The sequence below is a fragment of the Cygnus atratus genome, chromosome 2 (genome assembly GCF_013377495.2).
Source record: "Cygnus atratus isolate AKBS03 ecotype Queensland, Australia chromosome 2, CAtr_DNAZoo_HiC_assembly, whole genome shotgun sequence".
Lineage (NCBI taxonomy): Eukaryota > Metazoa > Chordata > Aves > Anseriformes > Anatidae > Cygnus > Cygnus atratus.
The window spans coordinates 125,618,985-125,643,186 of NC_066363.1; the positions used below are offsets into that span (position 1 = coordinate 125,618,985).

At 42.6% G+C, this 24,202-nt stretch overlaps 1 protein-coding gene across 1 annotated transcript in view; it reads right to left on the reverse strand.

The window, feature by feature from the left end:
* Positions 1–23,501, reverse strand: part of SLCO5A1 (solute carrier organic anion transporter family member 5A1) — a 73,158-nt gene extending 49,657 nt beyond the window's left edge. Inside the window, exon 1 of the mRNA XM_035563084.1 lies at positions 22,625–23,501. Within this exon, the coding sequence (XP_035418977.1) occupies positions 22,625–23,501 (877 nt within the window). The remainder of the gene's footprint in view (positions 1–22,624) is intronic.
* Between the last annotated feature and the right edge of the window lie 701 nt (positions 23,502–24,202).

The window sequence follows — 24,202 nt, forward strand, 5'->3', positions numbered from 1 at the left end:
GACAGTATTACAAAAGCACACACAGCTATCTCTTATTCGAAGAATACCCAAAGTCCTTACTGATGTAAATGGTTTGTGTGACCAAAGACGAGCTTGTCTATACTTGCAGAATCTGAACCTAAATTGAAAACAAAGATGCTCTGACATTCTTCCTACCGACTAAGAGGTATTAGGCACTTTAGGTCTTGTAAAGAAACGTTTTTTAAAAAACAAGTGTCAACAACTACTTAAACATATGAATAAGAGAACAATCAAAACTGTCTTTCTCAAGCCTCCAAGGTATTTTTCCACAATTTTGATGTGGAAATGCACTTTTATTGAAATTTATCTCTCAGACAAACACGCTCACTACTTGTACTGAATGCAAGTAGGATGTCAAAAGATGAATTGAAAGGCAAAACTTTGCTCTTAGCTGTTTTTCTCTGGAAATCAGTTATCAAAAAAGCTCCACATCTTACCTCCAAGTTTTTCAAGTCCCTGTCAGTACGTTGCATTATAAATATAACGACTCCCAAGATGGTTACTAGCTCTCTGTTCCCAGGCTTTGACTTTTCAAAAAAAAAAAGTTTTCTGAACATATTTTCTTATGTGGCAACATTTAACTAGTAGAACTAGGCAAAGACATCAACCATTCAGTAAATACCTACTGAGTGCCTCCTTGGCCCCTTCTGAATGCTTGACCTGTCAGCATCCCAAAGTTACCTTCAAAGAAATGTCATAAACGTAACATTCATTTCCATACAGAAAATGATCTACTGTATATAATCACTAACCTAAATCCTAAGCCAACTTCTACTGTAAATCATTTTAAAAACTTTGATCTCCAAAATCCAAGAAATAACTTGTTAGATAATTTATTTCCCATTCATTCCAACACTGAAAGCTAGTGAATTTATTATTCACACAAGCAAGATCCTGTAAGTTAGTGGGGCTATTCTCATGGGGCAGGCAGGCATTTCTGTCATATTAGTCAGTTATGGTCCTAATAACAGGACACTGAAGCTGTCAGCTGTCTTTAAGAGATACTGGAGCAGCCCCTTGACTAATAGTCATTCTTTCCGTTAAGTCACGTCAAATGGGAATATCTCATCTCTGCCTTTTAATTGCTTGCCTTTGTTTTTCTATTTGTTTGGCAGTTGAAGGAGCATGCACACAGTTACTTTACATTGGGGACTATCCCCAGGTGTAAATTTAAGCACGTGCTCATGGACTCTGTTGATCTCTTCAAATAAAGTTTCACTTCTTTAATATTGCTTTTAACTAAACTGGAATGAGGCTGCCTTGGTCATTTGCATCTCATCCCTTTTTCTTTAGATGATCATAACTGAAAAATATCAAACCGTGAAAGCTGAAATTTGGCCTGCAAGCAGACTGACTTCACCAGGTACATCACTAATAATCAAAGGCAAGAGAGAGACTGAAGTATTTCAAAATGAGGTGATTTTAAAATTTCAGTGAGAAAGCTCGGGTCCACAGCCACAAGACCAGCAGAACCCAGCAGAGAACAGTACTTCAGAATACTTGCATCTGTCATAGTTTTACATCACGTTTAAGCAGTGTGACCAGGCACGAACATGTCATTCAGGTCCTCTTGTTCCGTTGTGCAGGGAGAGCACACGTACTCTTGGAAAAAAAGGAGGGGAAGAGCCTGGTCAGATTTTTCAGTCGCCGGACCAGATTTAAGAGTACACCATCCCACATCACAGGAAGAACCAGGAATAAGCACCAATTCCTTAGCAAAATCTACATATATTAAGTACCCAATGCCTATGGATCTGGGCTTTAATAGTTATTGTGTACAGACTGGGTAACAGCACACACAAATATTAGATTTGCATTGGCAGGTTTGACACAAATTTTGTATACTTCATTATTGTGCAAAAATAGACCCCTTGTGCCTAAGAAAGTAACTGTGAGAACAAAAGTCAGAAAGACCAAATATTCCTCAAATGGAACATTTGACTATCTGGTGATAGTCAAAGACTTTCTATATATATTTATTTTTCCTTTGTCCCACCTGCAAGACAACGGAACAAAGATGTAAAGAAGGAAATTACTTCAATATTCTCTCAGAATTAATTTCCTCTCAAAAATTAGTTTATGCCTAGGAGGCACTGGTTAATTATTGAAAATGTTGGTGATTGTTTTTCCCTCGACTACCTCTCGCTAATAGACTGCAAAGAAGGGCAAGCCAAATAGCATTTTTTCATGATTTCCTTGTCAATTGCACTTACATTTTCATCTTTCAAATGAAACAACAGGAATTATAGTTCATTACTCATATCTGACTGAAAATCTGCCTGTAAGAAAAAGCACATTATTCCAGTAATTTGCAGATGACCCCGTTACTTTTACTAACATTTATTGTGTTGCAAAAGAAGTTACTTTTCTACATTCAAAAAGGTTGAAAGCTGCAATAGCCCGAATAAAATAATATTAAATAACATTCGATGAAGTGAAATGCACAGCCCTATAGTCACATTTGAAACCATATTGAAAATATTATTACAGGTCATAGTCTGAAAAAAAAAATTCATCCATATGTAACAGTTATAAATAGTGGAAGCTATTTTTTTTGGCTATTGGACAACACCACCATTTTATGAAAACCTCTACAGTTTCAAAATTTGTCCTTCACTCTCATAAGAACAAGCCTTATTTGGGCATTTTCACAAAACTGCAATTATGCTGAAACGCTTGTTTCTGGAACAAAACTTAAATCTTGGGTTCTGGATAGGGGTCTCCTCTCCTTCCCTGTGCCTCTACAGGGGGATTGCACGATAGACTTGAGATTTCATTCACCTCCATGTTCTGCTAGGACAAAGCCGAGTTCTTCACGGCAGCACCAAGAAGATGAACCAAAATGAACTTCCTCACTGTCCGAGCAGTTACGTTATCAACAACAAATGGATGATAAAAATGTCAGGCTATCGTCTCTACCACTACCCACAACAAAAAGCTTCTGGTATTGATGCAACAGCAAACTGTTCTTAATGGCTTTAGCCACAGCTTCTAATAGAATTAGCGCAAAAGAAGTAAAACCACCTAGAAGGATACAGTGCTTAGTCAGATCTTTGACAGCCAGATACCCAGCTCCTAGATCTTAGGTATCTAACTGGTAGGTCTTGCAGGGAACCCATGCTACGCCTGACCACAGAATGTTTCCAAAGTGCCCTAGCACTCTTGAGACAGTCCCATAAAATACGATACAGAAACGGAGCTGATGATGATGATCCCTGAAAAGGCTCTGCTAAACTCTGATAGATCAAAGAATGTGAATAGCCAGAGATCTGAAAGTCTTTTTTTTAAAAAAATAAAAAAAAAAAGACAGAGAGAGACATGGGAACCTAACAGAACCATGGAGGAAAGGGAGGAATACGGTTCTGTAAGAAACTGAAAGGAAGGAAATTCATTTATATATTTACTTTGGACAGAAAACTATCACAAACACCATTTGTTAGCAACAAACTGATTCAATGGATAAATAAGATTGCTCAGCCTGTTTTAGCTGGGGTCCTGAAAGAAATGAATATCCACCTCACAGGAAAAAGTAGATATTGACACGCAAAGTCAATAATCAAATAAGAATTATGAAAATATTTTGTTTTGACATTATTAAGCAATGCGTTTTATTTACTTTGGTTTGAATTTATATGTCAAGTAAAAATAGTCTTTTTTTTAATGCTAATATGTGTTCCTACGTAAAAATCAAAATAACGCAATGTAAGTTAAATATTTCACCCTTATCAAAAATAAATCATTTTTATCTACATGAAAAAAAATGACTAAATCAATATATTCTAAAAATCAAGTTTAATTGAGTAATAATTTGTCAGAGCAAACCCAACAGCATATTTTAATCAGTTCGACTAAATGTCATAGTTTAAACACTGAGTGCAGCATCAAAAAAGTAATTACTGTTATAAAAGGTTATTTTTAATGGTAATATTATAATTACATTTGTCTTCCTTTCTAAAATATGAACTGTAACGGTGATTTAGGGCCTCATTTGGAGCTGATTCCCCACCACAGTAAGATATGTTAGTATGTTATAAAAAATAGAAGTGTTACTAACTTGCAATGTTAGCATTTCTAATAAATATATATATATATATTATATACATATTACAGGAATCCTCCCAAGATATTTCCTCCCAAGATATTTCAAAAGTCCATGCATGGTTGATTTTGTAAAACTGAAAAAATTATAATCAGCTATAATTCACTAATTAGGTAATTTAATTATTCAGCTGACATGTTGTGGGAGAAAAATGGCTTTTATTTACTCTGTAATTTTTGTAATTATTTTAGTCTGCAATTTTTTAAATAAAGACTGTTCATTTGTTTCTCCTTTTGTCAGTGGAATAAGACATGACAGCTTTGTTCCTCAGCTACTTAAATTAGCAGGTTATTAAGCATATTGTAGTTCTCCAGTAGTATAAGGTGCTTTCACATTTAGCAGATAGACATGAAAATCATAGGGGCTATTATTCAAAGCCCTTACCCAGGTAAGAAAAAGACCAGAGCAGGCTCCATGCCCCTTACCCATTTCTCCAGCGTATCAGCGGGAGCCCCAGGACAGGTGGGCTGGCGACCCACTGGGTTATTTACATCAGGAGGATTCAACTGGAAGACGATGACACTTGCATATGCAATCTGCAAACTATCACGGCCTTTAATCAGCTTTAAGCAAGTTAATTGTTGAAACTTTGGGCTTAAGTTTGCAAGGAAGATTAAACGTGAGCCCTTAATCCCACTGACACTCATTGAAAGTTGGGTCCCTGAGTTCCTTAGGGTCCTTGGGAAACATTAATAACCTGTTATTAAATAACTCTGACAGAGAGTGAGATTGACAGGGAGGCCTTCAAAGGATGACAGTGAAGTTACTCAGAATAACCAAGATTGCAAGTGTTACTAGTGGTCTCTGCCACTGACAGAGCACAACTGAGTCTAATGACAATCCACTTGGCATCCTTCCCCTCCACGGGAGATTTTTACAAGTGACAGAAGAGAGATGTCTTCGCACGCTGCTGGACCCTTAACCAACTGTTCAGATTCAGACTGACAAATTTGCCCACTAAACAAATGAAAGCACACATCTTACAGGTAATTTTAACAAACTGTATTGCAATGAGATTATTTTATGACAGTATAGACTCAGTATAAATTTAATACAGCGCTCACAAATAGTCACCAAGATGCAGTGAAAGCCTTGCTTTTGCTTCTCATGAAACAAATGAAGGTATAATGTAAAAGTAAAATAATCAAATACAACAACACTGGCAACTTTTTTAGCTTTTCACTCACTGTTTAAATCATAGTTACTTCTAATAACCTCCATAAATAAAAATACAATCTATAATGAAATATTTGCCTTAAGAACAAAAATCTCTCTGGTTATCACTTTACTTCGAACTAAGGCTATCATGTGAATTATTTGTATGTTAACATAGCATGCTTAGATCCATATTTTTATAGCATTACACAGATAATTATATTTGACGCACTCCTCTCTACAATCTAAATTGCACATTTGTAACAAATTTTAAAAACCACCCCAAGATCACAGTCTTCTGCCATCACTGCTGCCAGTGCCCTCAGAGACCCCAAACCATAACGGAACCAGTTAAAAAAGGGACTTTGCACAACTTGTGAGAAACGCCGACCTTTGGCCTACTGCAACATCTTACACAGGCGAAGCTCTTCAGCTATTCTGTAGAGCACTTCCTAGTAACTCACACCCAGAATGCAGTAATCACACACCACAGAGTAAATTCAACGAAGCACACCTGAACTTCAAGGTGCCTCTTGCAGTAGTTTTATCCTCTCCTCCACCAAGCAGCTCCCCCATCGCATCACTGGGGTTGCTCCTCGGACCAGATGCACTGACATGACGGCACTTATGTACAGCATGCTGGAGGGACACATCACTGTCTAGGGTCCAATTCTATCCTCTTAATTTCCATAAACTGTCAAACACGTCACCGCTGCTCCTTTTGTGCTCCCAAACAGCACAATTACTGCTACTACTGCTTTGCTCACTTTGTAAGTGCTTTGCTGAGATTTTCTGAGCCTGAGACAGACGCACAGAACCACCACTCTTTTTGGATCAAGTGCAGTTGAATCACCATCTGCTAGCTCGTATAATAAACCACTCAGGCAAATGTTTCTTTCAAAACAGAAAACTGAGAGTAAAACAGTATTATGGTTTTTTAAACTCTAAAACTGCTGGGGAAAGCTTAGCAACTGAAAGATCAAAACACTGCAGTGAAAAACCAGCAGAGAGATGACAGCAGAATAAGACATTTGTTCTTAGCCAATATAGCTGAATAACCAAACGAAAATGTTATTTCTTAGTTTCACACACATGAAACTGTGTAGAAAACTCCAACGGCATGCCTCTCGTTTTCAACAGAAGAAACAAATCAGAGACGCCCCGTCAGGTCCCAATTTTTGGAACATTTAGCACAATATTTAGCTGATGGGCACTGCTTTCCCTAGGATTTTTTGTGAATCTATCCCTTCATTTCAATTGTACATTTGTAAGTGTCCAGAAAGACAATTCATTGCTCAGGAGTATTTTAATAAGGTTTTTTTTTTCCAGTTTTTAGTTTTCAGATATTTGGGGATGGGAAGGGGAGTGAAAGTAATGCTTTGGTTATAAAAGAACTGGCTGAGGAGATGAACTCAAAACTAAATTATTTGCATAACCCTAACCTGAAAACAAAAAGTGAAAAGTTTAGGGGAAGAAAAAAAAAAGTCAATAAAATGTCTTCAGATTTTCTCAGGATGAAACAAAACTAGAACATGGTTTGCTGTTCTTACTGCCCAGTTTCGGGAATGTCCTGAAAACTCTGGGATGGAAAATCAGAGAGATGATTTGGGGAATTATCTACCTATCATCTACCTGTCTATTATCTACCTACTATCTACCTATCTATCTATGACCCATTGGTCGTGCATTTTATGTGTTGTCGTTACTTTTCTTACTTTGTTCCATTCTAAACAAATGAAAAACAGAGGGCTTGCATTTCTATAGAGATTTTGTTCTAGGAGACAAACATTTACAATTCTAAAATATTGCAGTTTTTACTATTGATTGGTTTGCCCAAATTTCTCTCCAAAGTCCTTCCTACTGTGGAGCCATTGTGTGAACTTCCCTGTGGTCCTCCTGCCGCCCACTCGAGCCTTGCCTCTCCCTTGTCCTTACTCCTATAATACAAGTTCAAATATCTGTGTTTAGGAAAGATATAAATGAAAAACCAAACCATCAAGTTTTAAAGAACGGAAGCTGTTTCCCCTGCTGCACTTCAGTTAAAAAATAAACACATAAATATCAGCTATCTCTGTGACCCTGGAGATGCTAATCTCTGCAAAGATGCATCAACCTTGTTTATGAGCAGAAACAGAACAGCCAGGTTTGAAAAAGAGATCCTCCCTGCTGCTGGTTACACGAGGTTCTACAAATGTTTTTGGCACATGTGTTGTCCTGGTTTGTGACTTCACACAACCGTACAAGCCTGTACATTTCTGCACAAACTGTACATTTCTGCAGGATTGCTTACTTCTACTTATTGCCATTTCTAAAAAATATAAGGCATATATTTTATGTCTCTTCCCATTTTATTAATTTTGAAATGAAAATTCTTTGCCCTACCGTTGTAAGAATAATATACTTAGATTCAAAAGAAATGCCTTATTAGGCTGTAATACCTGTATGTGCTACTTAGCGAAAGGAGAGCACGTAATCTCAAAAGGTTATCCTACACTATTTTAATATTTTTTATATCAGATTCATCACTGCAATATCCAAAAGCAGAGAACAATGTGGACGCCTCAGCATGAATGTAATTTCTCCTGGTTCTCAGAAAAGAAAATGAAATGTTTGAAGCAAGGCAGAACAACATAAGTCTGGCAGTATCACAAGGAGGTGTCTGCTGGGAGAAAGACTGAAGAGGGAAGAAAGGGAGTATGCCTGTTACAGAGGATGATCAACTCCACGTAATTTTTTATTTTTTACACGAATTAGTATTAGGTGTCTTCTCACATCTCCAAAATCTTTTCAATCCTGTTGAGATAATAGAAAATGTAACACCATTCAACAAAATGAAGACTACACGTTACTTAAAAACAGATTACAATCTCTACCTGTTAATACACGGGCACTAATAAGAAATGACAAAACTGGTCCCATCCAACAGCAACCAGGCATTAATGTCCTGAAAACCACACACAGTGCTGTCGCTAGACAGCACCTGGCCATGTGTGAGTATTTGGATCTGAACAGAGGCCACACGCGTGTGCCAGTGTCTTCTTTTATCAATAACCCGAACAACAGAGAAATGGGTTGGGTGGTGTTACAGAAGTTTTCCATCAGTAATTTTTACAAATGCAGAAAGTACAAAAAGAAGATCTTTAAAACAGAGATCAGGTTATACAAGGCTGAAGTCATTAAAACAGGTTATATATACAAGACTGAAGTCAGGACAAGGCTTTTAATTTCGCCAGGACTCTACATGCTATATAAGGAAAAACTAGTTTTAGAGGTTGGTGTTAATCCAGAATAAAAATTAGTCTACAGGCAGCTACAGAGTCCCACGAGTAACAGAAAGATGCAAGATCAGTTTTTCTGCACTACCATCCCCCACAAAACAGCTAAGCTAGCTTCTGCTACAAAGACATATGTTTCTGAGGGAGTATTTTAGTTATCCTATTTAAGGGTCAGATCCTGGTCTTGTGGTCAAGCCAGTTTCAGCTACAAAGCAGAAACCAACCCCAACGGTGGGACACAGAGAGGCATGTCCAGTTACGTCCACGGCATTTAGCACCTCCATCTGCTCACGGCATCAGCATGGTTCATCAGAAGGGAAAGGAGATGGGAAACCCACCCCGCCTTCCTCACTTGCACGATCAAGTCTTCACATTTGTGGAAGGGAAGAGAAATGGGTGCATCCCAGATGTCCTGAGTGCCTGCCCTGGAACTTCCCGGTACACCCAACACCTCCTCACCTGGGAATGGTGCAACTCACCTAAACCTGAGCGATCTTAAGCTTGTCACTGTAAAACACAAAAATCATGTATATATACAGTTGTTTCAGGTGCAGGTTCTATGATCAAACTCCACTCTATCTTCAATTTGTGAAATGTCTCAGAGCCAACTGAAATATAGACCAACGCCCAACAGCATACAAAACAAAACAGGTTTTCTATTTAGCTGCTATTCTACACAAGTACATTAATTACTATTAACCACAATATTACCTTGCAAATCTATATTTACAGGGGTATAAGAAGCAAATTAATGGGTAATGTAATGTTGTCTACAGTGTGGGAGATGAAAAAAATGTACACAGAAAATACTCTACCAAAAGACGTGCAGTGACAAAATCATGATTCCAAAAGTGATATTAAAGAAAAATCTTTTCTTACAAAATACTACAACCACATGAGCTATTCAGCTAACTATCTGTCGTTTCAAAAAAATCCTATGACTAAAGGAGTGAAAGTTTTAGGGAATTGTTAAAAACTCATGTATACAGCACCGGGTGTTTGCTACAGCTGCTTCTCTTCAGATTGCCACAGAAATCTGAAAGCTGCAGGAGGGAGCTGCCCTGGGACAAAGCTCGTCCTGCTGCCACTGGTGGTGAGAGCTCCCTTCAGAGCAGCCAGGAGGTCTGGTTCATGCCGCAGTCACAAAATCATTAAACCCAATGCCAGGGAAGCGCCAACAGCATGCACCCACGGTGCAGGGGAAAAGGCAGCCAAGTGAAAGCCCTCCCTTCTGGCGGCAGCCCTCACCCACGCCATGCCAACACGGCAACTGATCCCTAGGCTAGCAAAAATTAAGGGATGGACATGTGGGAAAACAGGCTCCAGATCTGATTCAGGTTAAAAATAGCCCTTTTTTACACGTTATATTCACAGCATATTGCTACTAGTAAGGGTATTCAGAAGGCCGTATTTCAGAATTCAAGCATTTATGACCATTTACCAAACCTGTAAGCTATTACCATGGTATTAACAACATTCAGATGGAAAGTCCCAGATGACTAAGGAAATGAAGTGCTATACACTTAAAAATCCATCAAAACAGGAAAATCCACATGTTTTTGTTCAGCTTTCTTCTTGTGACATTATCATTAAACACTGCGACTCTAATCCAGAACTTTGATTTATTCCTTGGAGAAAGTAAAGACAAATTACAGTAAAGTGCAATAGGAGCACTTTAATCACACAGTACACACAAAATCTGAATATATCTAGTAGCAGTCAACCAGCACAATGCAGCAATATATTAAATGCAATTTGATATAAAATTTTGCTCCCACAACTGAACAAGAAAGCTGTTGGTACAGATAAGTGCTTATCAGGTGACGGAGGGTTACCTAAACATAGGTAATCTATAAAAAAAAATGAAAAGTCTGTGGATAGCCCCTTATGGTTATACAAATAGTCTGTGATAACCAGGTACAACTCAAAATGGATTATGCCAGTGCTACTGCACAAATAGTAAGTCAACACAGAGATCGTCCTTGTACTAATACACACTGCTAAAACCCACCAGGGAAATATTTACAAAACGTCAAAATAGGTAAACCTGAATCACAGAGTATTCCCAACGGGAGCGAATGGAAAGCTTCTTTCTCTCTAACCTACTAGAGTCTAAATATGTCATGAACAACACACTGGATAAAAACAGGAGCAAGAGGAGTTGCACAGGCAGTGATCTTCAAACAGGAACATGACTGTTTTCCACCCAAGAATGAACAGAAGTTGAAATGAATAACAAGAACTGAAAAGCAAAAATGCATCTAATAATGCCAAGCTATACAAATAAACACACACTGATGGCTAAGCATTTTTCCATCAAAAGTACTTTTGCCATCAAAAACTGATTAAGAAAAATGATACCAGTTCCCAAGCTGTTTTCACAATGGAAAAGAAACCCTGTTTTATTCTTCCCTAACTGATTTGGTGACTTGAGAAAATTTTAAGAGACCACATGCACTTTCATTATTTCAGATTACTCAAATTGGGTACAAAAATCCCAAGAGGATCTGTTACCTGTTTAAGAATGAAAAAGCTTTATAGATCTTATCCTGCTCCCATTCAGCATCAGGTGCACCTCATTACCTTCAGAGGGAAGATGAATGTGTCTACAGTTAGTTGTGATTTATTAACTTTTCTCAAAAGCTTTTCTGAATCCAACATTCATTACATGCCAGACTTCAGAACCACAAGGCCAAGACAGCAGTAACCTTGCAAGACTCTGGCATTCAGAAGCACCAAGGCATTAATATTAATTAAACGCCTCCAGACCTTCCCTTCTGCTGTGACTCCACTTGGTGTACAGCTAATTGCTTCCCTCCTCCCGTACACGCTTATCCTGCGTGCCCTGCTGCACAGCAGCCAGCTTCATGTGCTCTAAATCGGATGAGCAGCTTGTGGATTGCAACTCCAAGTGTTCAGGTCTTCCCTGGGTGCCTCGAAAGGCAGCTGAAATATTTTATGCAGACTAAATGATTTTCTAGTTTTTCTTAATCTGAATTTTTTATATTAGGAAATGAGCTGAATTAGAAAACTCAAAACCTCAGTGGCCTGTTTAAAGTAAGTGCCTCAATTAGAAATATGAATAGAGGTCTTGACAGCAGCTGACATTACTACTGTGAAACATTAATATTTCCAGATGGAGAGAAGGACTTCGTTAATATAAAGATTAAGAAGTGCAAAAGAATCTAGGAGATACAAATGACAAATATGTTTATAAAAAAAATGAGCTCTGAACTGATGACACTGACTTGTGCTCTATTATTCCTTGCTTCACAATCCCACGTAAGAAGATTACTGTCTATTTTGGCACTATGTATAACAAGAGTATACAGCACATAACCAAAGGGCTGTGCTAAAAGACTGCCTCGTATCATCACTCCCACACATGTATTCTTTGAGACAGATCTCCCACACCACAAAACAGCTAGCTGTCAGTTCCCTGAGACCCGCACTGCTCTGTTGCTCAAGAAAATGGGAGGAGGGGGGAGCAAAAAAGTCAGTGAGTCTTTTTCCTTTAATTTAACAGGAGTGCAATACAGCCTAAATTAAGGGCAGAATTGCTGTATTATTTTGCAGTCCTCTGCAAACAAAAATAACCATCCTGCACCTCATGCTCCATATCCTGCCTCGGTACCAAAGCAGCAGAAAGCAATCCTAAGAGCAGCCGGGGCCTGTGGCACAGTCACAAGGGTCATACTACCATCTCTTCTGATGCCATGCTACTAATTCTTCTAATATCTCTGGACAGGCCACGCAAACTGGGATTAATCCAGTTCTAGAAGAGTTGCTTAGCCCAGCAACCATACTTTGGAGAAATTTTTATGTTCAGACCACAAAGCAACTTATCTGAGCATCTTACTAAAGCAGACATGGGAATTTCGCCACATTCCTAATATACTACACCATTTTTTTCCTGTCAGGCACAATTCAAACAAAAAGCAGCTGGCTCGTAGTATAGGGTGTCTGTGTGCTAATATAAACCTCACGGCTATCAAACCCTTCTACCATGACCATTCAGCAGTCCTCCCACTGTCTGTGCCAGCTACATCTCCTCCTCCTACGGGAAGCTGGTCAGCTCTGACCCAACTGTTGGCAAAAGATTTCGGTGTGCTGACTTGGGCAAACAGCTAACTGTTATTTCGCACATACCGAGGGAATGTCGCCTGGAACTGTGGCATTTCTTCCATCACCCTTTCTTCAGTCTCTGTAACACTCAAGATATTTATGAAAACAGACAATACAACTCTGAGAACTAAAACGGGGTTTTCCCGAAAGCACTGCACTACACTGGACCACAGTGTGCTCTTCTTTTTGTAGGATTTACGTTTGGAGTGTGGGGGTGCAGAGAAGGACGAAGAGAGAAGTAGGGATGAAGGGAACTTAATTACAGATCTATCTGATCATAGACAGTTCATTTTTACCTTATCCAAATACTCAGTTTTCCACTTAAAATGTAGTTAGCTGCTCTAACTACATCGGTGTGGGAACTCTTCAAATTACATTAGTTTACACATTCTTTTTTTTCCTCTGATAAACTGAATCTCCAACCCTTACATTAGGCTGAAAAGGCACAAATACACCCAAACCTTCTGACTCAACAGGTGTAAAAGCTTTTTAAACTCCTTTCTTACTAGCTGGCTGGGCAAATACTAGTCAATCACGTACATCTCCTATCTCATATACGGCTGATCTTCTCTTAACTGTCTCAAACACATGGATGCACTTGCCTCATCCAGTTTTGTTTTGTTTTGGTACTCAAGGTAAAGTACCTCCCTACTTGCTGTGTCCTGCTTGCTTCTGAGTGTTCAAAGCTGGAGCAATTACCCATAAAACTCAGTAAAAACAAAAAATATCCAAATCTAAGCAAAAATCAATTGCTAACACATATCAGCCATAAAAAAAAGAGCAAATGCTAATGATGAAAGGCCTTTTTTTTGAACTTCTACTTAGGCTCAGGTGCAGAGGTACTCCCAAATGCAGAGGGTACTCTTCCAGACATACTCATCTTCCTTCTCCTGGAGCTCCTGGAGGAGCCATGGAAGCAAACATAGGGCTGTTAGTGCCTACTTGCAACTAATTCCCTTTGCTTCTGCAGCAAAGGAATGCACACTGGCCAGCTGTAGCTGTGCCACTATAATCACGGCCCCATGAAAATACTCACTCACTGAGGCCAACACAGAGCTTCCCGATGATCCAGAGACGGCAATTGCTACCTGGGAACTCTTACTTAGAGCAGAGCTCTTCCTTCAAGCCTCAATTCGCTCCTCAGCTCTGCCTTTGAGAAATGATTTACGTCGTGGCATTACATTACAGCGATGAAGGGCTGGGTTCAGAGCACTTTTTATTCTTGGTGTGTAACAGGACCAATGCTCCTTCAATTACAAAACAAATGGGGATAACAAAATAGCAATCACTTGTTTCAGACCCCAAAAGCCCACTTCCTGCCCTCAGTCATGCTATTAACAGAAGAAACTTAATTTTCTGAAATTCCCATTTTAGGTCAATGACGTAACGTTCCAGATGAATGTCTGAATTTGTGTGCATCAGCACTACCACACTGCAGAATTAAAACCTCATGTGTTATCTGTATTCCCCCATGACCAAAATTCTCCCCAGAGATACCCTCACTATTTCTGTCACTATACAGTTGTATTAAACCAAGTTGACGCAAATTGCTCATCAGGTTTACGAAAATGAGAATCTGCAATGTTATGTAGTGGTTTTCTGTAACAGGTGATTTTTTCACTTTTTGAAATGGGTTATTGCTGAAGCTATCGGCACTCCAGAAGACTACACTTTCTATTAAGCTTCTTTTTCACTCACTGGAATGAAGTAATAAACAAAAACATAAAAACAGATTAAAAATCAGACAGTGGCAAACTATTTCCTCACCACTTGTTAGATCCCAGCTCCTGAAACATCAGGGGTGGGTGAGCCACGCTCTGCACAGCGGTGCGGAGAGGCACGACAGGCAACAGCAGGACATGCTGGGTTGGGGCTGGGGGAAAGGAAAGCGTGGGTGGAAGCAAAGCTTCCCTCTTCTCGTAGTCCTCAAAAGTCCTCGGCCTTGCCAGGGGTTTTCTGGGACTCCACAGAAGCAGCATCTCTGGCTTTTCCCACTGCAGCAGAGAAGAGGCACAGACAATCCCGCACCACTGGCACTAAACCTTCCCTTCTCCTTCAAAACCTCCCGGTTTCTATTCAGCCAAAAACCCCCACCTAACCAGCAGCCTCAGGGGACTGTGCTCACGAATTTCCCTTACATTTGATCTGCAAGGCTCTGAGCTTATTCCTTTGGGACCTTTGGTGGAAAAGGCAATGTTCTGAGTTGTCTGACACATAGCAAAATCTACCCAGTTGTCAGTTCGGCTGAACATAGCAATTTCTCCTCAAGCACAGGGAAGGCTTAACACACAGCAACATCAGATAATACCTTACAGAGTATTTCCTTCATAGATATATTTTGGACACAAATGAGGCTTGCTTAACACATTCTGTTTGAGTAATTATAGGTCAGCAGCCACAGCAGTGTGCTCACAACTATTTCACTATCTACTCTGCTTTATCTACACAAATGCACTTCTTAAAATGACTCTTGGGGAGGTCCGGTGTTCAGATTTTTATATAAACAGGAACTGAAAAAAAGAAAAAAAAAAGAAGTGGGAACCTAGGTGTGATTCAGAGCACATGACGCCAGGAGCACCCTGGCACCTCCAAGTGCCTGCATGAGACCTGGAGGAAAACACTGGGAGCAGAACTGCGAAAAACACTGTGGTAAACTACAACAGCAAGGACTGGGCTAGCAAAGCATCTATCAGAAGACATGCTTAGATAATACATGGATTGTCTGAAATATTCTGACTCCAGAGAAGAGTTTAATGAATCCAGAAAGTAAGGATAAAACCACAGAAGAATCCATACAGAATCTACTTTTTATCAGTCAGAAGAAATTCATTGAAAACAGACACATAAATATAGGATGTATTATAAATATATCCATAAATATAGGATATATAGATATACATATACATACATACATAAATATATGATATATATTTTGTTGCTAACTCACAAAAGCTGACTAAATTCAAATGAGTGGAGAAGTGGTAGCTCGTTTCAGAGCACCACTGGATTTTAAGAAAATACATGCTGAGGCTCTCGAAGCTTTCACTCTCCTCCTGTAAGCACCGATGCTCACAGGAGCGGAGGCAACTGTCAGACTGAGGTCCTGCTGTGCATGCTGCAATGTGAAGGAAGTGTTAAAATCAATACGGGTGTGGGAAAAAAATAGGAGCAACCAAAAAAATCCCAGCAAGATAATGAAAAGAAAGCAAGCTGCTACAAAAGAACCTGCACTGAAAATGGAGAGGAGACTCAGAGGAGCAGCAGAGGAGTGCGCAACCAGTGCTGTTCTACAGGTACTTCACATCATACAGTTTGTGTTTATTGTCTTACAATAATTTTCACACCAGCTTTTTCAAGTTACGGGTAAAAATATACACTTTTTTTTTCTCCTTATGCTAAGTAAGCTATTTACCTATGTGAGAATCGGTGCCTCCCGATTAGACCATCAGCTGTGAGTGCAGCACAATGCAGCACTTGAGTTTCTCTGCTCACACCTCCCAGTTTCTCAAGCAAGAACAAACTGGCTGTGCAGAAGAGAAGGCCGTAGGAAAGAGAAGAGGAAAGACCCAGGTCCGTGAGCTCTCCCGGTAGCACTGCGCATGAATTTCTGGCCCCATGACAGCACAACAGATGTACAAACTCCCAACTGCTCTGTCCTGATCAGAGACAAAGCAGGACGTAGCCCTTATCTCTCTGTGCTGTAGTACCCTGACATATTCTTTCCCACCATGGGAAATGTCCTTTTTTTTTTTTTTTTTATTTTCCTGGGCACTTGGAAGGAGCTGGGGTACAGATCTGGCTGACTTAAGTGACAACCTCCATGACACTTCAGCCCACTCCAAGCATCCCCTGTGGCTGCTGATGGGCTTGCAGAGGCACCCTTGGACTGGGAGCTGAAACTTTGACAACTCTGGGGATAATTCACAGAGAGGAAGGCCACCGGCTTGCTCTGTCCTCACACAGCAGTCCACCTGGGTCTTTCCTTTTCCCTTTCCACTTCTCAATTGTTTTCAAAAGAAATATAAAAAGCATGTAAAAAGAACAAAGACCAAAACTGAGCTCATGCCTCCCACATTTAATAAAGGCTTTAAGAATATTACCAGGATGAAAAAGACCCAAAACAGGTTAAAAAAGAAAGGGTGAGACTAAAGAAAGATTCTCATACGATTGAGTTACTTTTCTGCCCTTTTAAAACCCTTGGACGAAATCCACTCACCAGTTTTAAAAATCCCAATTAAAACTTTTAGATGCTGGCAGGTCGAGCCCAGTTTACACACCTACCTGTGTTCTCTGCACAGAAAGCTATTTATCTTTGAGTGAGGGTAGGGAGAAAGCCCATCTGCACACCTAAACGACACACTCCTCTCCTTTGACTGCAGAAGCACTTTCATGACTTATACCTACATAAATTAAGCCTGGACAGGTGAGGAGGCCACTTCATGAGCGCTAAGGGAAGCTCAGAAAGCACAAAGCATCCTCAGCCATTTACACTCCAACCCACCTGCAGCAGCAGTGGTTACGTGAACTCCTTACAAAATAGGCAGGGTACTGAGCTAAAGTTTCCAGCTCCGGGGTAACTAGACACTGGATCCTGAGTCTCCAGTCCCTGGGAGAAGGTACAGACAAGCTGTTACTCAAAAGCTGCTTTCATGTCTAGCTTTCCGAGATCCTCTGGGGAACTCTGCAAGTCCAGACATTTGTCTGCTGAAATCTGGATGGCGGCAGAGGCTCTCCTGGGAGGAAAGAGCTGCTCTCCAAGAAAACAGCATTCCCGAGCGTGAGCGGGAGAAAAGGGCACTTTCAGACCCAGAAGGCTGACATGTGCCAAGCGCTAAACAAGGACAACGATTGGGACCGAGACCCCACTGAACTTCAGACTCCTGGGTCCCATCTGATTTTGTTATCTAATATAAAGGGGAACAGGCCATCAGGGAAGTATATATGTATATAAGAGCCTCTTCTTGCTCCTAAGAAGGGCAAACCTCATTTTGCCAGTTACTGCCAGTGACGCTTTGTCAACAGAGCTGCTTGTGAATGATGACACGGCTAATGGCAGGGACATGAGGGGAGAGATGCAGGAAGCATCCCTTAGGGACACGACCCTGACCACGCAAGTGAAGGTGTACCACTTGCAACATCAAACCCTGCAGGCAGAAAACTTCAGAGGACAGGCTGCACCCACCCTTCGCTGAACTTATTACACACACACAATGCTCAGAACCCCTCCTCTCAATGCCTTAAAAAAATGATAGAGGATTACACTATGAAAAAAAATTAGCAGTCCACCTGGGAGCAGGAGACTAAAGCAGAAAAGAAGAATTTGCCTTTCTATTGCCATTCCCTTAGCCGTAGAACAGGGCAATAGAACTGCACAATGGTACTTTAAATAATCATTAGGAACAATGCCTGCTGCCTGATCAGCGTTTCGACATAAAAGCAGTTACAGGAATGCCCAAGAAGCACAGTACAGCATAATCCATATGCACAAAGAGACCTGCAGCTGCTTCACCTGCATCCCAAGACGCTAAGGCCAGCCAGGAGCACACTGCTCTCGGGCTGCAGCCAGCTCTGCCCAGCCGCTGCACGAAGCAAGCAAGCACACGTCTGTACAAAGGGCTGCTGATGGGCCAGCTCCTCGTGTCAGCCGATGGATAAACCAAGAAGCAGCTTTCACTCAGATAAACTAATCCTGTATTTGAGGAATAACCTGAGCACACTGCTCTTTTAAATAGGAAATAGAGCAAGCAGTAAAAAATGCTCGTGAGTTTTTTTGCCAGTTTCAGCTTTGATGCCTTTTTGCTAATGTTGGAAACAGCAGCCCACAAATGATCCTCCTGAAAACAAAGCCAGAGTCCAAATATTTTGGAAACCAGTCTAAATATTTATTCTTCTTCCACGTTAGGAAAGGATTTTACTCCCCTGGCTCCTATGCCGTTATCTGTACCAACCCTATCTACACACATTTATCCAATTTTTCTCCTATGCTCTAATAAAAGTTTTATCTTTGCATTTTGTAATTACTGTTTGTTCCCAAAATTACAGAAAGCCTGCCTTAAATTAAACTTCCTTAGGCCATTTTCTAATATCCCATCATCACCAGCCTACATCATGCTGGAATATGAGAATAAATCATCCCTAGCACAACAATTAATTCATCCACAAGTCTTTTCTGGGGTACTGGTGAAAGTCAAATATTCCTCAATGCTGAAATGTTCTCATTAACACAGTATTTCTGTAAAACTAATATCATCTTCTTATGCATGAATTTTCAAATGAAATTCCTTTGTTATTACAACATCCACTTGCAAATTACACAAAATATTTAAAAATTATTCAGGCACTATAATGCCACTAATAAACGTTCCTTTTCCAAGTGCTACAGCTAATTTCAGAAACAGCTCCTATAATTCAAGATACAATCACAAGGTAAACTCATAGTCAAGGCAAACTTCCGGAGCTCTACAAAAACACACTGTGCCTAAGTTTTAGCATTTGATGAGTAGCAGAAACACCATCAGGAGTACAAAATCAGACTTGCAAAGTCCAGCCTGATTCCAAATGAAATGGGAGGGTTTTCACCCTGATGTAATTACAATAACCTGCACACCTTACGGCCAAGCACAGAAGGGAGAGACTTTAACAGCAGACAAAGACAACTTAGCAATTGCCCAGTTTTTACAGAAAGCGTGTAACTTCCATTTCGGATTATCTGCGATTAACGGAGCCGGTTCTTGTATTTCCTAGGCACCTGTTACAACCCTGACTTGTTCCCAAGTCTGATGTCATGCATTTTCTCAAAGTCAGCGTTGTGGCATCAAAGCACCGCCAGGGCCGGGGGGCAGGAGGACCCTGAGCTGTGCCTTCACAAGGAAGAAACATCCCACAGAAGGGTGAGCTTGCACATTGCTATGCAGGCGGCCCAAACACACATCCCTGCTTGGCACCTTTCTCCTACTAAAAACGACATACCACCTTGTAAACTGGCGCGGTGCCACCCCGACAGATGGACTTATGTGTAGGCAGCCAAGAGACTATGTATAAGCATCAAATATGTTTTTTCTGAGAGCAGGACTTCCAGCCAGGAATGTTAAAACAGCTGTCCACATTGAGCTTGCATGCCTACACTTAAGAGGATATGCTATTGCCACTCGAGCCCTGAGTTGGATTAAGTTGGAAAATAAATAAAATAGCTTCCACAGCCGCATAAGGTGAGTTTTTGCAGAATCAGGATTAGTGATACCGAGGGGGCTTTAGCACCCTGCAATTAGTGGGCAAACTTGAGCTGAAGAGCTCTCAAGTTGTGCAGCTCTATGGAGCTTTTACAACATGCACTCTTCTAAACTTTTCCCATTTGAACACATATTGATGTTACTTCTCCTACAAAGAAAACACAGCATGCAACACAAGCTTGATTACGAACACACTAGTGACTTTCCACCCTGTGTTAGAGGATGCTTCTATTTTGAAATTAACTCATCTTCACTGAGATGTGTTCTCTTGTCGATGGGATCTGTTTCACCAGGCTTTCTTTTTTTTTTCAAAACCTCTGAACAGCCCAGTCCAAGACTTTTTGTTAGCTCACGGCTACATGCACACATGCATTTTACATTTTGACACCATTTGCATAACTTGCCCCAGTAATAAAACCACACTGCCTTGAGAAACGAGCATTGCACAATGCAGGATGTGTGCAGGCTGGCCCGACGAGCCATGCCCTCACCACCTGTATCCCATCCCAGTGCCCAGCTGGATGTGAGACATTCCAGACCTCCGAGGAGCTCCAAAACCCAGGTTTGCTCACATCAAGATGTCACACGATGCTCTTTTTCTTTTTTTCCACAGAACTCAGATTTTATTCCTACCCCTGAAAAAGTCTTTGACCTAGGTCTAAAGAGAGGAAAATATTCAAACCCGGACTAGTGAAGTTTCTTCAAAATCTCACACTGTATAAAAACAGATAATACCACGATTTCCAGTGGCAAGCAACATTGCCTGTAGCTCAAAAATTGACAGAAAGCAATAATATATCTTACTCCACTTCCAAAATGTGCTTTGTGTTCATTGTAATTCTTTTTCCCTGTGGACACTATCAGATGGCTGCATAAAATTTGCATTTATTCCTCAGATGGTATCTCATCTTCACTGCTATGAATCGCTACATACGAACATCAAATCTGCGAGGGTATTCCCAGTATAGATCAAAGCTGAATTCACTGTGAGCTCCAGGGTCACACAGAGTCTTCCAACAGCTGCTGGTGTCCTTTACCTTTGTTAACTTTAAGGCAGATCTTTGCAGTAATTAAGTTATCTGAGTCACTTTGTTACGATTTCCTGAGGTAGGAGCACTTCCATGGCAAGCATAGCTTCTCCCGCAGTGAGGACTTCCAAACAAACGCCGACCTTGCTTCCCCCTTGGGCAAGGGCTTTCTTCCACCTCTCACACCGTTCCTCTCTTTTGCCCTTCATGTCTCGCCTGCAGCTATTCCCTCTTTTTCTCCCCTGTTTCTGAGGACTGTATGAAATCATCTACCGCAGAAAGTTTCAGCCCCCTCTCTACTGCTCCAAAATACAGTTAGGAACCTCAACAAGAAGATTCTTTGCTTTTCTGTACCACCGATAGAGCTGATTCCAGGTTAATAGAAATTTCCGTATCAGTTAACCTTTCTCAAAGGTTGGGGAGAGAGGGAAAATGCTTTATCAAATAATTCACATCAGCAATGCTGTGAAAACAGTAGAAAAACCACAGACAATCCCCATCTTTCCTTCTAAAGCCCAACAATGCCCAAGGCTTTCTCATGACACTGCACTTAGAACTGGCTTTAAAATGGTTCAGGGAGCAGCCAAATTGCTGAAGAACAGGTCAAAAGGAATAAAAAATACAGATCTAGATCATTACTTCTGCTTAACAAAGTAATTACACACACACAGTGTGTATTCCTTTTGTGACAGTCTATTTTACACGGAATGATTATCTCCAAGGTTATCATAACGATGTAGCAGATTAAACTGAAAATGGGAGTGCTGAGCATCCACAACCATTTCACAGCTCTCCCGGCACCATAAGTGCCTCCCTTTATTTGAAACTTATTTGAAGGAGTGAGATTTATTTCTCAGAGAATCATGTAAGATACTAAGAGAATTCAGAGAACAATCTTCCCTTGCATTACACTTACTATCAAAAATTTATGGTGATTTCCAAACTCCAAAAAAGTTTAGTACCAAGTTACTCAAGAAACTCCTTTCTCTCATCATAGGAACAACTATCAAGAAGACTATCTGTACCTGCCAAAAGCCAGGTGCTAGATATTAACGGTATATAAAACTGTGGTTTTGTGGTGTTCTTTGAGCTCCTGTAAGTGAGCTCTTAACCCTGAAGGTTTTCACTTAATGTTTTATCAAAGTTGTTTTTTTTAACTCATTCTGAGTTCCCAGCTGATTTACTGACGCCTGCCAAAATTCAGTGCTTATTAAATAAATTCTGGGAAAGTAAAACAAAACTTGTAAAAATCTGTCAGAGCACTAATAAAGCACTAACATTATAGATACTTTAGGCTACAGGCAGGCTGACCAAATTCTGGAAATATATTGGTTCTGTATTAGCAAAAAGAAACCCTTGAAGGGGAACGGCTAACTTTAACGCTGCTTGCCGAAGAAGTCACCTGCTCAAGTCAAGTGCTGAAAAGCGTTAGAGAGGACGACCTTCTCTGATGTCCTGCTACGCATGCAGCAGGGTGTGAGTGCAGCCACTTTTACACATGCTGCCTTGGCTTCACCTGTTACTGCTGTTCACCATCCCACGAGAAAGGGGGGGAGGCAAATTTTAAAGTAGGAAAGCATGGCGATTTTACCTCAAAAGTTTACTTGAGAAGGAAAACTTAGCACAGGTGTTGTTCAGAAGGTACAGCGCCTCAGAGACCTGGGGTTCAGCCTTTCAACACGGATGCCTTACCTAGGTAAAGCGAGGCGTTTTCTTTCTTGACATTGTCATCCAAGTAGGTTGGTCCCAAGGTATAGATGGGTGTCGAGCCCATGCCAATGAGGATTTGGGCACAAATGAATAAAGCTACATAGAGGGAGTGATCGTTGCCGCCAGAGTCCTTGACGCAGGCCGGCGAGTCCCACTGCTCTTTGGCGGTGCCATTGCCGGTCACGCACAAGCCCTCGTTACTGACGGAGGAGTTCAGTTCCTGGATCTGGTACGGCGGGGAGATGAAGTGAGGTAGGGAGAAGAGCGCGGCCCCCAGCGCGATGAAGAACCCCCCTACGGCCAGCCAGAGCGGCCTCCGCCCGCGCCCCCCGAAGTAGCTGATGAACACCACCACCACCAGGCTCCCGATGTCGAAGCAGCTGACCAGCAGCCCCGACTCCGAGCTCTTCAGGCTGTATCTCCGCTCGATGGTGGTGATGACGCTGCTCAGGTAGCCGGACACCATGAGGGACTGGATGAAGGTCAGGAAGCACATGCACACCAAGAAGAACCGCGAGTCCGCCAGCACCGCCCGCAGGCACGCTCTGCCCGGCGGCCCCGCCAGCAACAGCGGCGGCGGAGGGGGGGCTCCGGGGGGCACCCCCCGGCCCGGCACCACCGCCTCCGTCCTGCGGGGCAGGCTCCCGACGGCGGCTGCTGCCGGGGGCCGGGCAGCCCCGGGTCCCTCGTCCTGGGCAGGAGCCGCCGAGGCGGCGTGGCCCGGGGGGACTCCGCCGCCGCCGCCGCCGCCCCCGGCCGCCAGGGGGGAGCCGAGCACGGGCAGGCTGCGGCACCGCGCACCCGCCTCCGGCCGCTCCGCCCCGGGGCTCCGCGGCGCCGGGCTGCCCGCCGAGGCCATGCTGCGACCGGCGGCGGCCTCAGAGCGGCCCGCTCGGCTCCATCGGCGCCGTGCGCCCGGCGCGCTGAGGGGCCCGGCGGGCGTGCAGCATAGCGCGGAGGGAGGAGGAGGAGGAGAAGGAGGAGGAGGAGGAGGGAGGGGACGGGGGTGGCCCTAGCCGCGGCCGCCGGCCGCCCCGCCGCACGTGTCCGATGCCGGAGGCTCCTGCGGCTCCGTCCTGCCGCCGTGTCGCTCGAGGGGCCGCGGGTCCGCCGGGGAGCCCCCGCTGCCGGCGGCTGCCGCCCCCCAGCGCCGCTCCGCAGCCCTCATCCTCGCTCCTCGCCGCCGGTGACACAGCTCCGGGGAGGGGGGCGGCCGCCGACCTGCGGGACGGAGAGCGGGAGGTCAGCGGCGCCCGTCCCAGCGCGCCCGCCCCGCTCCCTCCCTCCTTCCCCCGCCGCCCCTCGGGGCAGAGGTGGCCGCGCCGAGCTTCTCCTCCTCGGGGCTAAAAATAACGGCGCCGGCGTAAATCGGGAGGACGGGAGGGGAACAAAGCCCGGGCGGCAGCGGGGCCGGGGCCGGCAGCTCCAACGTGCCCCGCCGGCACGGCTCGCGGGGGGTCCCCCGACACACGGCGCCGTGCCGCGAAACGCGCCTTCAGCCTGCCTCCTTTGTCCGCTTTTGTCTCCCTGCAGCAGCTCGGTGCAGCCGAGAGGAGGGCG